Source organism: Hippocampus guttulatus, chromosome 7 (assembly GCF_054856545.1).
Source record: "Hippocampus guttulatus isolate MCC_2025c chromosome 7, RoL_Hgut_1.0, whole genome shotgun sequence".
Taxonomy (NCBI): domain Eukaryota; kingdom Metazoa; phylum Chordata; class Actinopteri; order Syngnathiformes; family Syngnathidae; genus Hippocampus; species Hippocampus guttulatus.
This window is the reverse complement of record NC_141267.1, coordinates 17,208,057-17,220,076: the sequence shown is the minus strand read 5'-3', so window position 1 is coordinate 17,220,076 and position 12,020 is coordinate 17,208,057. Positions and strand designations below refer to the sequence as shown.

At 45.8% G+C, this 12,020-nt stretch overlaps 1 protein-coding gene across 1 annotated transcript in view; it reads left to right on the top strand.

Annotated features, from left to right (window-relative positions):
* The first annotated feature begins 3,502 nt into the window (after nt 1-3,502).
* The window catches only part of trabd2b (TraB domain containing 2B), a 59,604-nt gene continuing 51,086 nt past the window's right edge, over nt 3,503-12,020 (top strand). Inside the window, exons 1-2 of the mRNA XM_086116383.1 lie at nt 3,503-3,891; nt 7,031-7,600. Of these exons, the coding sequence (XP_085972509.1) occupies nt 3,778-3,891; nt 7,031-7,600 (684 nt within the window). The 5' untranslated portion in view covers nt 3,503-3,777. The remainder of the gene's footprint in view (nt 3,892-7,030; nt 7,601-12,020) is intronic.

Below are 12,020 nucleotides of genomic sequence, written 5' to 3'. Positions count from 1 at the left end.
TGGTTGTTCGTCTCTGTGTGCCCTGCGATTGGCTGGCAACTGATTCAGGGTGTCCCCCGCCTACTGCCCGAAGACGGCTGGGATAGGCTCCAGCACCCCCCGCGACCCTAGTGAGGATCAAGCGGTTCGGAAAATGGATGGATGGATGGAGGAAACCGGAGTACCCAGAGAAAACCCACGTAGGTCCGGGGAGAACATGCAAACTCCACACAGGAAGACCAAAGTTGGAATTGAACCCACAACCTCTGCACTGTGAGGTCAACGCGCAAACCACTTGACCAACGGGATGCGATATTATTTATTTATTTATTTGGGGTGTTTCGGGGTTTTATGCGGCCAAATCCCGACACTCATCTTTGAGTGCGATCGGCCGATACCGATTCAGATCACATGGATTAGCCGCACACTAATTCATTATTTTAAGAATCAATTTCACTGTCAAATGCGTGCTTTTAAATGTTTTTATTTTTACTGTGAGTAAGGGATGTCACGCTACAAATGTAAAATTTAACCTGCCACTTAGAAGGAGCGTGTGTTTTCGCATTCCCTTCTAAATAAATCCAATTAAAGCAATTTATCCATTTGTACGGCTCAGCCGAGATGTCTATTGACAGCCATCTTCCACCGTCAACATGACCTTCCAAGAATTTTTAGTACAGCTTCCAGAGTGCGGAAAGACAAAAGATGCTTTAATTCTCACGGAGAACACGCACACCGTCAAATTTGTCAGGGAACGCCGTCATTTCAAGGTCGCTTCACCTAGGTTGCCGACATTGCATCAAGATGCCAAAAAGCGATACACTCAAATCAACGAGAGGATCTGCGCAACCAAAACAGCGTGTCCCATCTCTTCCCCTCAGCATTTCGGTTGAAAGCGCACTTTGGTTGCTGTCTGTTTTGTGCAGCATGCCGTAAGTTCCTGGAGACGGTCCAGGAATCTCCCGCAGCCGGCAGCTGAGAAGCCCACTTTCGAACGGGCCAGGAATGTGCGAGAGCTCCTTCAAAGGAGTGAAGTGCGGTTTTGAGCAGGTACAGCCGACCTCACAGGTGCCCGCGTTAAGAGCCGCCGCAATCCGCTAACTGAAATCTCACACCCGTGCCGGAACGAGAGCAACCGCAAGGGGACAAAGGAGACTTAAAGCCGCAGAAGAATGCGGTAAGATTTTCAGAAATGTCTTCATAAATGGTGCCCGTGTAGAAAAAAACTCAAGAGTCAGAGGTCAGACTTTTTTTTTGGGGGGGGGGGGAGGGGTAGCGTGAGACTGCCTTAAAAGACAAGCCGGTCAAAGAAACGCGCCCTGAGTGTCGCGGAGGGGCTGCTGGAAGGGTCGGAGAAGACACGAGGAGAACACGGCCCGCGACAAAGAAGTGCTTGTAACACGTCCGTCGAATTTCAGTCCAGTGGGAGGGGGGGGGGGGGTCCTGGGGGCCGACAGTGTGAGGCCTCTCTGTGATAAATGTCCCCGCTACTTGACTCTGTCACCGGGCCCCCGGCTGGGGACAATGGCGAGGGTCAAAGCGGAGCAAAGGGGGCCACTTTCTCCTCTCTGTGTTTATTTCAAACGGGTCTGTTCCACATCAGGAGTCGCCGGACTGGAACGTAAACAAAACACTTCTCGCTGTTGTCTTTAGTCAAGCTTGTTTATTTGTTGAGCATTCGTCATCCCCGTAAAGACCCCCGGCGCGAGCCGCCGCCGCCGTCGCGGGCCGGTCAAAAGAAAACAAAACAAACAGAGATGAATGCAAGGTTGCCGAGGAGGAAGCACGGGACGGCGCATGATGGATGGTGCATTCGCATTTGGGGAAACGCATCGGGAAAAAAAAAGGGCCACGCGCGAGCCGCCTCGCAATCAAATGCATTCGCCCTGAAGCAAATTATCACAGCAAACTCATGGACATAAAAAAAGTCGACACGCAAAGGTAGAGTTACATTCCAAAACGTTTCTAATGCCACCATATAACTTTAAAAAAACGGTTAAAAAAATTGAGTTAGGGAAGTAAAAATGACACAGGTGTGTCTAAACTGGGTTGTGGTTGTCTTTGGAATTAACCGTCAAACGCCAGCAAACACCTAGCGTCATGTAAAGTACACCTGAATGACCCCAATTAAAGTTCAGCTGCTCAAGAAGGCTTTTCCTGTCGTATTTTTTGTTTGTTTGTTTGTTTGTTTTTTGCTTCTGAGCAGGAGTGGAGTGGAACAAGCAAGGGCTCGCTTTTTCCAATCCACTCCATCTGCTGGATAGGACTGGAAATTGCGACAAAGGGCCTCAATGCTGCTGTAAGGGGGTGAAGGGGAATGAAAAAACGGTACCAAGTTTTTTTGAGGGGGTCTTACAAACAAACAGCAGTATTCAGCCAAAATGCCCATTTCAGTCTGGCCTTTAATTGTGGGCAGCCTAGGGCAGACCTGTGCAATAAATGTCTTGGCCTGCACACAGCCAATGGTGGTCTTACCAGATACAGACTCCCGAGCAAACACCCACCCCAACACCCCACCAAATCACCAATACTTACAGTAAAACCACACATTTTCTACTATGGCCTTCTATTGTGGGCATCCAAAGGCACATCTGTGCCATAATTATCCCGTTTTATCAGCATCATGATATGCCACACCAGTGAGGAGTATTTGTAAGTGCCCAATAATTAAAAAAAAAAAAGTGTGAACAATTATTCAGAAACCGATTTTTGTGAACAATAAAATAAAATTCGGTTTTAAAAAAAGTGTACATTTTTGTGCCTTATTTATGTCCACTTCTAATGAAGTCACAGCACAAATGATTTTTAAAAAAAAGAAGAAGAAAAAGAAAAAGGTTTAATTAATTCTTTGACATTTTGACAAATTAATTCCCAAAGTAATGATTAATTTCATGGACATAATAACTTTCATCTTTTTCACAAATATCGCCATGGGAGCAGAATTGATTAGAAATCGAGCTGTAGGTGTCAAATATCCTGTCACATTGACAGGATATTTGCAGGAAGCTTTGCGCGAGCCTCAAAGTACTTGAAATATGCATTCAGAGTTTGCAGCAGGGGTGTCAAACATACGGCCCGCGGGCCGGAACCGGCCCGCAAGGAGGTTCGATCAGGCCCGCAGAATAATTTAAAAGTGAAAAAAATGCATAAAAGACACCGAATGAATATTTTTAATAAGGTGCAATTCATGGAGTATCCGCTAGATCTGTTGATTACATTTCAACATTGTCCTAATGTTCTTGTGCTTCTTTAGACCAAAACAAAGACATACATTATTTTGGTTATTTATAGCAGAGTATGGTATATATAATTTTAATGGTCCGGCCCACTTTACATTTACCGAGGCCATATGTGGCCCACAATGTGAAATGAGTTTGACACCCCTGGTTTACAGCAAACCTGTCATCCCGCTCTTAACCTGCGCCCACCCCACTCTCCCCCTCGTTCTAAGGAGGAGGGAGGTGGGGGGGGGGGCAGCACGCCACCTCCCACTCACTCCAGCGCACAGACGCTCCAAACTTGTGGAGCGCGCCGCGGAAACTTCCCAAAGGACTTTTAAACAGCGACTCGTTCCGCACCGACAAGACCAAGAGAGGAGAAGACGAACTTTGTGTGAGGCAACGCGGTGTGGGGATGGCGAGGAGGCGCGATGGTCCTCCCGCCGCGCGGCTCATGTGAGGCGGGCTCTCAAAACGTGACGCTTTTGAAAGCGAGGCGGGCAGGAGCGGCGAAACACGCGAAAGAGGGAGAGAAGGAATTCCGCGACAAAGCCGCGGGTGGTGCCGTCACCTCGACAGCATGGTGTGCGTGCGGGGACTCGGCTGGGTGCTCTTGAGCGCGCTCCTGCAGCCGGTGGTGCCCTGGGGCGCGCGGCCGGACGCCAGACCGAGGCAGTGCGACGCGCCCAAGTCGGTGAGTGGTGCTTTGGCTTTTGGAAAGCAAAAAGCACTTGCAGTTTATTTCAACGCAATTCAAGTACATAGCTGTGATATTTTAAATGCGTTGTGAGGGTTTGGTATAACTATTTACAATGCTGACAATGACGGATGCTTCTAAAATGAATGAACATTTGTACAATTAAAAAAAAAAAAATTAAAAAAGCTTTGATAGCAACATCATTTGAATTTTGCCAGGATGAAAAAATAAAGTTGAACTACCGTGAGAAAAGTGAACCAAAAAATAAATATCTAAATGTTAGCAAATTAAAGTCATGATAAACTGCTGGGTCAAAAATAACCCAATTTTTGATCACACAGCGGACTGACTGACGGTTTTGGGTCAATTTGACCCAACTTTCTGCATGGGTTGTTTTGTAAAGGTCATTTTTGTAAATGCTTGGAGAATCTTTCTCCATTCTACAAAACAACCCAAAATTGGGTCAAATTGTCCTGAATACAGGGTCAGCCTTATTTTTGACCAAAATTGGGTTATTTTTGACCGAGCAGATTTAAGGGTGACATTACAAGAATAAAGTTACAATTTTATACAATACAAATTTTTTTTTAAATAAAGTAAGAAATACGTAGAATAAAGCTTCACTGCTTTTCGATTTCTTTTCAACATACAAGAATGAAGTCTTATGCTTTTGATTGTGCCAGGTCAAAAATCCAAAATTTTTAACGTTAAAGTGAGCAAATTTTATTTTGCAAGTTTGATTATTTTCATGATCATGTGTTATATCGCAACTTTTTTTCTTATCGAAAAGAAAATACAACAAAGCACTATTGGCCTATTACAACCCCCCCCCGCCCACCACACACACCCATACAAATATGATAACTTTATTCATGAAAATTCTTTTTAACCTAATTTGTAATAGGACTTTAAAAAAAAGTGCTATATTGTTTTGCTCCTCATACTACTACTAATAATTGCATGGATGTTTTGTTTAGTTTTTGTTTGTCTCCGTGAAATAAATGATTACAATAAGAATCTTGAGCAACTCAAAGTTGATGCCCAGGAGAAGTGACAACCTCTTGCCAGTTTTAAAAGCTGTTTAGGTGACAAGTGCAAGTGGGGAACTTGCCTTCATTTGGAACACGTTGGCTGCGCTTCCAGCAAAGTGGGCACATTCCAGCTTTGCACGGCTTCTGTAAAAGAAAAACAATCGCCATATTTAGGCTCATTTTTTATAGGTTCCAAGTTGAAAAAAACAAAAGAGTAGCAAATGTGTATGCAGGCAGTGCCTTTAGTTCATTCAAGCGCAGCTATGATAAAAAGACGAGACGTTTCGACAAGTGGGCAGAATTCATCCAAGATTATGATCTTCAGGCGATGGTGCTCCATAACTTCACATGACTTCGAGCGCAGCGCGCCGCACTCTGGTTTGTGTTAAGAGTAATTACCGACATTAAAAAAAAAAAAGAAGCCCAGCGCGTCAAGGCTCCGCGGAGAAGTCCAGCGCATAAGCTCACCACTTTTCCATGTCTTAAAGTCTTCACTTGAGTGTGCATGATCTTCTCACTGCATGACATGATGACTAATGGCACGGGATGCTGCGCATACACACACGCACACACACGCACATACTCAGACAGAAAAAAAGAAGAAAGTGAAAATGTCTTCCACTTTGTCTGAAACTGAAAATTCAATTAAAGTTCAATTCCTGCCACAAGGCACGATGACTCTCTGGATTAAATAAAGCAGCCTGGATTTATTTCGTCTGGGCGGAAACCTTGCCAGATATTGCAGTATGTTCATCGCACTTAATTTCGATGATAAAAAGCTCGTCCCCGCAAGACGATTTGACTCTCTGGCGGCCGCTTCCCCCTGACGACTGGATGTGGCATTGGCAGCGTGTTCAAATTGGAACCGAACGAAGCCTTGGTCAGATTTTTTATTATTTTTTATAAGTCAACAATTTCAAAGAATAACTTGAAATCCCGGCAATGGGCTTGATCCCTGAAATGCCTGATTACACCGTGTCTCCTAAGCCAGATGATTGTTTATAAAAGCCAAAAGTGGCGATCGTGCCAATAGCAAAGTCGCAGCACATGCGCTTCTGCACAGCACATAACAAGAACCATATTGAAAACGCAATCTGGCCTGATATGCTGATTTCATATGCTGTAACATAAGAGGTGCAAGTCACAAACAATGCCGTCTTGTCGGCAGTAGAGCCCCCCCCCCACCCCCCCATGGTGTCAGAAATGTCACAAACCAAAATCTCTCACTGTGTTCCCAGTAAGGAACCGTCTCATTTCTCAAACCAGTACTGAGTGATTCGTTGTTGGCAGGGGCGGAGCTACATGGTGGCCACTCGTCAGCAACCCCACTGGCCACCCCCACATCTAAGGGAAGAATTCTGTGATGCGGATAATTTGTTCCACCTTACTGCCGTTTCCACACTGTTGAATTACACTGAGGAAACGTGGATACGCTGCCAGCATCGAGGTTATTATAGTTCGCGAAAATTTATGAAATAAAAACGAAATAAACATTTTTGTGAACAAAACAAAAAGGCTTTTGTTTTATTTAATCTTGCCGTCGACATACTGTATATTTCCCCCAAAAGCTAAAACGAATGAAAAAGAAACTAAAACAATGTATTAAAAAAACAAACAAAAAAACAAAGCCAAAAAAATAAACCTAATAAGACGCATGCATTTTTCAAATGTTCCTGTACTAGAAAAAAGTGGGTCGGTAATTGCACATCCACTGCAGTAGGTGGCAGTGGCGCTCATTGTCAGATAGTACGGAAGGAGTATTAGCGCACTTACCACAATTTTATTGACAAATGATACCATTTATAGTGACGGTGGTGAATTTGTGGGGGCGACCTTTTTTTTTCTTCTGAGTAACAAAAAATAATTGAGAAGTACTTTGCCTAAGCAATCGACGTGTTGATTTTTACTTTTCCTGTTTGTATGAATATACCGTGCAAGGGCGGTATATGGGCGCATTTAATCATGATGCCCTTTCATGTCCACGCAATGGAAACACGTTTGTCCACACACAAATGCCAGACTGGCTACGACCATGATGAAAAAGATGAAACCGCAGCATTGTCGTATTTTTAACCACACCGCTTCTTTTCCTGCTTCTTCCACAGCAAAGCGACATGAACTCCTTCCTGTGGACAGTGAAGCGCGCGCCCCCCCTGCCCCCTTCCTACCTGTACGGTACCATCCACGTGCCTTACACGCGAGTGTGGGACTTCATCCCGAACATCTCCAAGCGGGCTTTCCGCAACAGCCACAACGTTTTCTTTGAGCTTGACTTAACCGACCCGCTCACCGTCTCCAAGCTGACCAGCTGCCAGCTACTCCCCCACGGGGAGAACCTCCAAACGCTGCTACCTCGAGACTTGTACCGCCGCCTCAAACGCCACCTGGACTACATCAAGCACATGATGCCGTACTGGATGACGGCGGACCAACGCGGGCGCGGGCTCTATGCCGATTACCTGTTCAACGCCATCGCGGGGAACTGGGAGAGGAAGAGGCCTGTGTGGGTGATGCTGATGGTTAACTCGCTGACCGAGTGGGATGTGAGGTCCAGGGGCACGCCGGTGCTGGACTTGTTTTTGGCGCAGGAGGCCGAGAGGATGGGAAAAACGACAGGGGCGGTGGAGCGGGTGGAGGAGCAGTGTCACCCTCTCAATGGCCTCAATTTTTCTCAGGTAAGGAGAAGAGCTTTGACTTTTTTCTTTTTTTTCTTTTTGTTTCCCCGTCAAGGATGATTTGGGTTTTTTTTTGCTTGCAAATATCTTGGCAAATAGAAGACATAGACAGTCTGCACATCTGGCAGCAATGTAACATGGCAAATTCCATTGAACATCATCCGAGACATATACTGTATCTCTCTCAGATTGGGTTGTCGTTTGTCAGCCTCTAGAAATGTCATTTTATCTTAGGCCATTTTGAGGGCTTTCCCATCCACCAAAAACAAAACAAAACAGTAATTTTGGAGGTCTGTTCATCCTGATGAACATTTAACATATAAACCACATGACCCTGAAAAATCACATCCGAGAAATCTTTGAAAATTTAGTCCACAAAGCCAGTTGCACTAAAATATCTGAAATTTGGTATGCTGGATTATTTTAAGTAGATCCACAAAAAAAAAAGTCTCAAGAACATATGCTTCAACGGTCAACGTCATTTTGGCACTTTCCAGAAGTCCTTCAAAGACAATTTTTTCCAATCTGAACATTAACTACACAAGCTGGGCAAAATTAATCGTGAAAAATTTGAATGAATGTCATTGCGTGTCGTCGGCGGATGGCACCAAACCTTTTGTCCTCATCGCTGGTAGGAGGTCAACTTTGCAATATCATGCTGGGCCTTTAGGGGGCATGACAAGGTACACACAAGCCAAGCAACACGAGCGCCACCAGAAATTCAGCACCTGGATGCCTTTCCCGAAGAAACGTGGGAGAAGAAAACATTCAAAGGGGAAAACGTGATTAAAACATTTGTGTAGGTGACAGTTTTACGGCGATGGATCTCCCCTGTGTGTGTGTGTCCACAAAGCCAATGCGCACAGGGTGATCAATGTCAGCACGGGACAGATCGGACGAGGTGAGAAGAGCGAACGCAATGCTCTCGTTTCCATTAAAGCAGACACACTCTCTGGCTTTTGCCTCGCGGGGACTTGTGATGAACAACTCCAAAGATGACTGGAACAAACTCAAAACGCCATGAACATAACACGAGTCTTTAATGAATTGTTTTGGGATGAACAAATTTAGGAAAGGTGCATCGAATTAAATAGGGAGCAACGCTAATCCTAAAGTATTCCTCTCGTGGGAGGTCCCCATAAAAATCAGCAATGAGCCTTGACAAGATGAGGAAGACGCTGCGCTGAAATTTATGCTCTCCTTTGCTCTTTGATGTCGACGGAGAAGAAATATCTCAGTCGTGCGAGACTGCCAGCCCGACATGTGTTGTGCATGCGCGCCATGTCCACACACACACACACACACACACACACACACACACACACACACACACACACACACACACACACACACACACACACACACACACACACACACACACACACACACAAGCAAATCTCCATTTCATGCACAACTGAATATGTAGGAGGCCTTAGCCTCCACGTGATAGGTCAAAGGGGGCCCGGGAGCTAATTCTGGAAACAAACGCGCTCCGAGCATTTACGCTTTCATTAGAAGCTCCTAACGACGCTGTCACAGAGGCGCTATATATATATATATGCACCCCCGACGTGCGGGGAAGCTCTGCGGCTCCCTAAATAAGCCGAGTCGTCCTCGTCGGCGTGGAAAAAGAAGTTGTCGGGAGGGCTTTGCAATTCGTATGGTTTAAAGATGCACTCCCTAAATTTAGAATTGTACTAACCCATCCATCCGTATACAGCGGAACTTCAACGTATCTGACTAATCGGAGGAAGGGCTTGTTCGTTATAGCCAATTCATCAAAGTAGTTTTTTTCCTACCCCTTTAAACACCCAATACAGTACAAAATAATTTGTTTTTCATTAAAAAAAAAGCTTGAAACCGTTTGAAAGTTGATTGACCGTTACCTTGATTGGGAGGCGCGAATAATGGCGTGCATCTGGCCGCGTTCACTCACAGTTGTTTGTCTGGGGACCAGTCCAGGGTGTACAACCCCACCTGTCGCCAACAGCCAGTGGTGTAGAAAATTGATGGAAGGAAAATACACTGCAGTAAGAGTTTCAAAACTAATGGGAAGACTTTTGAGTTGGTGGGAATTTACCTGTCTAACCAGAGAGAGCCTTCCAAGTTCCACTCCATGAAAATGACCCCCAATTCGGAAGCATAGAATTGTCCAAAATCTCTGGAAGGATTAAGATTTCAGAGGAGCCAAACCCTGATTTTCTTTTGAAATAACACATTGAGGGGCACATCTCATAACACCTGTCTATACACTGAGTCATATGTCACCGGTTGACAGGCTTTGCTAATTACATCTTCAAAACAACACTATTTTAAAGACATTCGAGGCAAGGTTGGAGTCACACCCGAACAGGGTAGACATGTGCATGTAGGGATTGAATCGATGGTAACGTAGCTGTTCTGTATCCCGTTTGGTACCTTTTTGTGCCTGGAAAGTGGGACTCTCAATCTCTGCCAAATGTTTCAGTGCCAGGGAACATTTTGTTGATGTTTCCCTTAGCCTCCAATCTTGCTTCCAAATATGTATGAACCAGCCCAGCTGACATGGAAACTATTATTGTCAATTATAACAATTTGTGATTTAATCTGAACGCTATGGTTGATTGGCTCCATGTACGCTTGACTGTAGGAGCGGCGAGGTCAGAGGGATACGTAGACGATGGATGTGAAGGCGGTGGGTGGGAACCCGAGAGAAGTCAAGTGAGATGGAGAGCGACTGGGCTTGTGTGGTCAACTGCCTCAGCTAATCTGAAACATGAGCCATGTTAAAAAGGGAAATCCGTGTTGGGAAGGCTTCCAAACCCTGCCGGCCAACAAGCTATTTGTTCCCAATAAAGGCAGCTTACAATATCCTGTCGCTGACTTTTGCGAGAGGCTCTTTACAAACAAGAGAGGTGGTCATTCATCATTGGGAAGCACCCGGCCTCGGTTCTGACACTGCAGAGACCGCTGAAGGACCGGTGAGCTCAGAGGAAGTCGTTTCTCCTCTGCAGCCTTGTTGGTCGTGGCGCTAGCGCTAATAGCAGCGAGTCATCGGTGCATCAAAGCGGTCAGTGCGCTCTAATGACAGCTGCGGTTTTGCACGGGACGTCTCCACGGGCAGCGGAGATCACAGTGAGGTGTGGCTGTCTCATCACGCAGGAGCGACTTCATAGAATGTGGAAACAATGGCCCCGGTCACGGCGCATGCTTCTTGTGTAGTTGCCTTGACGCAGATGTAGCTTGACAGTCGGGTTCTGCGGTCAGCTGTGAAGCCGGATGCTTAATATGCGCGGCACTCGGGTCTCGGCTTGTTAAAGGGTGCAAACTGCACAACCGCAAAATTTCATCTTTGAAGTACCTAACGCGGTCGGCTCCATTACATACGCGACAGAGCGGAATGCGCACCAAGGAGATCCACCAGCGTCGAGCCACGTGGAAGCCATACAAGTCAAAAGGAAAATCAGTGCACCCTTGCGCATTCGTCCTAAATCTTAATTACCTTGATTGATTGGCAAGAGCTGTTTGAAGCAACTCAAAAGGTGAAAAACAGCAGCTCTCGGAAGTTGGTTTCGTGGACAGTCTGCAGAGGCGTGCTGGAGCCTATCCCAGCTGTTTTGGGGCAGGGCAGTAGGCGGGGTACACCCTGAACTGGTTGCCAGACAATCGCAGTGCACACATAGACGAACAACCATCCATGCTCACAATCACACCTCGGGACAATTAAGAGTGTTCTGTTAACCTCCCACGCATGTTTTTGGAATATGGGAGGAAACCGGAATACCCAGAGAAAACCCACGCAGGCCGGGGGAGAACATGTAAACTCCACACAGGAAGCCCAAAGCCGGAATCAAACTCTGCACCTCTGCACTGTGAGGTCGATGCGCTAACCACTGGACCACCGGGCCGCTGGATAGTTATAGAGAGATGGAAAAAGAATCACCACCAAGATCATCTTGGTGAATTTTAGGCTTTTCTGGTGGCGACATCTCAAAGCAGACATTCCAAAGGCCACTGCACATTGTTGGGTTCCACGGATGCAGACAGACCAAGGAGGACACAAAGGCCTACTTGGACTTTGCAAATGCTCATTGGGACTCCCATGACACCAACTTTGAATTGTTTGGCCACAACGATGTATCCCGACTGTCGAACCTCAGGCTTTGAGGGTGTTTTTCCGGTCACAAGAAACGGCATCAAGAAAAAAAAAAAGGATAGACCAAGATTCTCCACAACGACATTGGGCGGTCTGCAGAGAAACGTATCCTTGGTCATTAGTAGACTCTTTAGTAGGACATAAAACCCCCTTAAAATAACAAAAGTGGTATATAAAAGCCCAATGAGGTCTGTTCCATTTCCGATCCAGAAAAAAGAAAGAGACCAGAGAGAGAGATTTTTCCAACTCTAGCATGGCAACAAACTGTCCATCGGCCTCAGATTG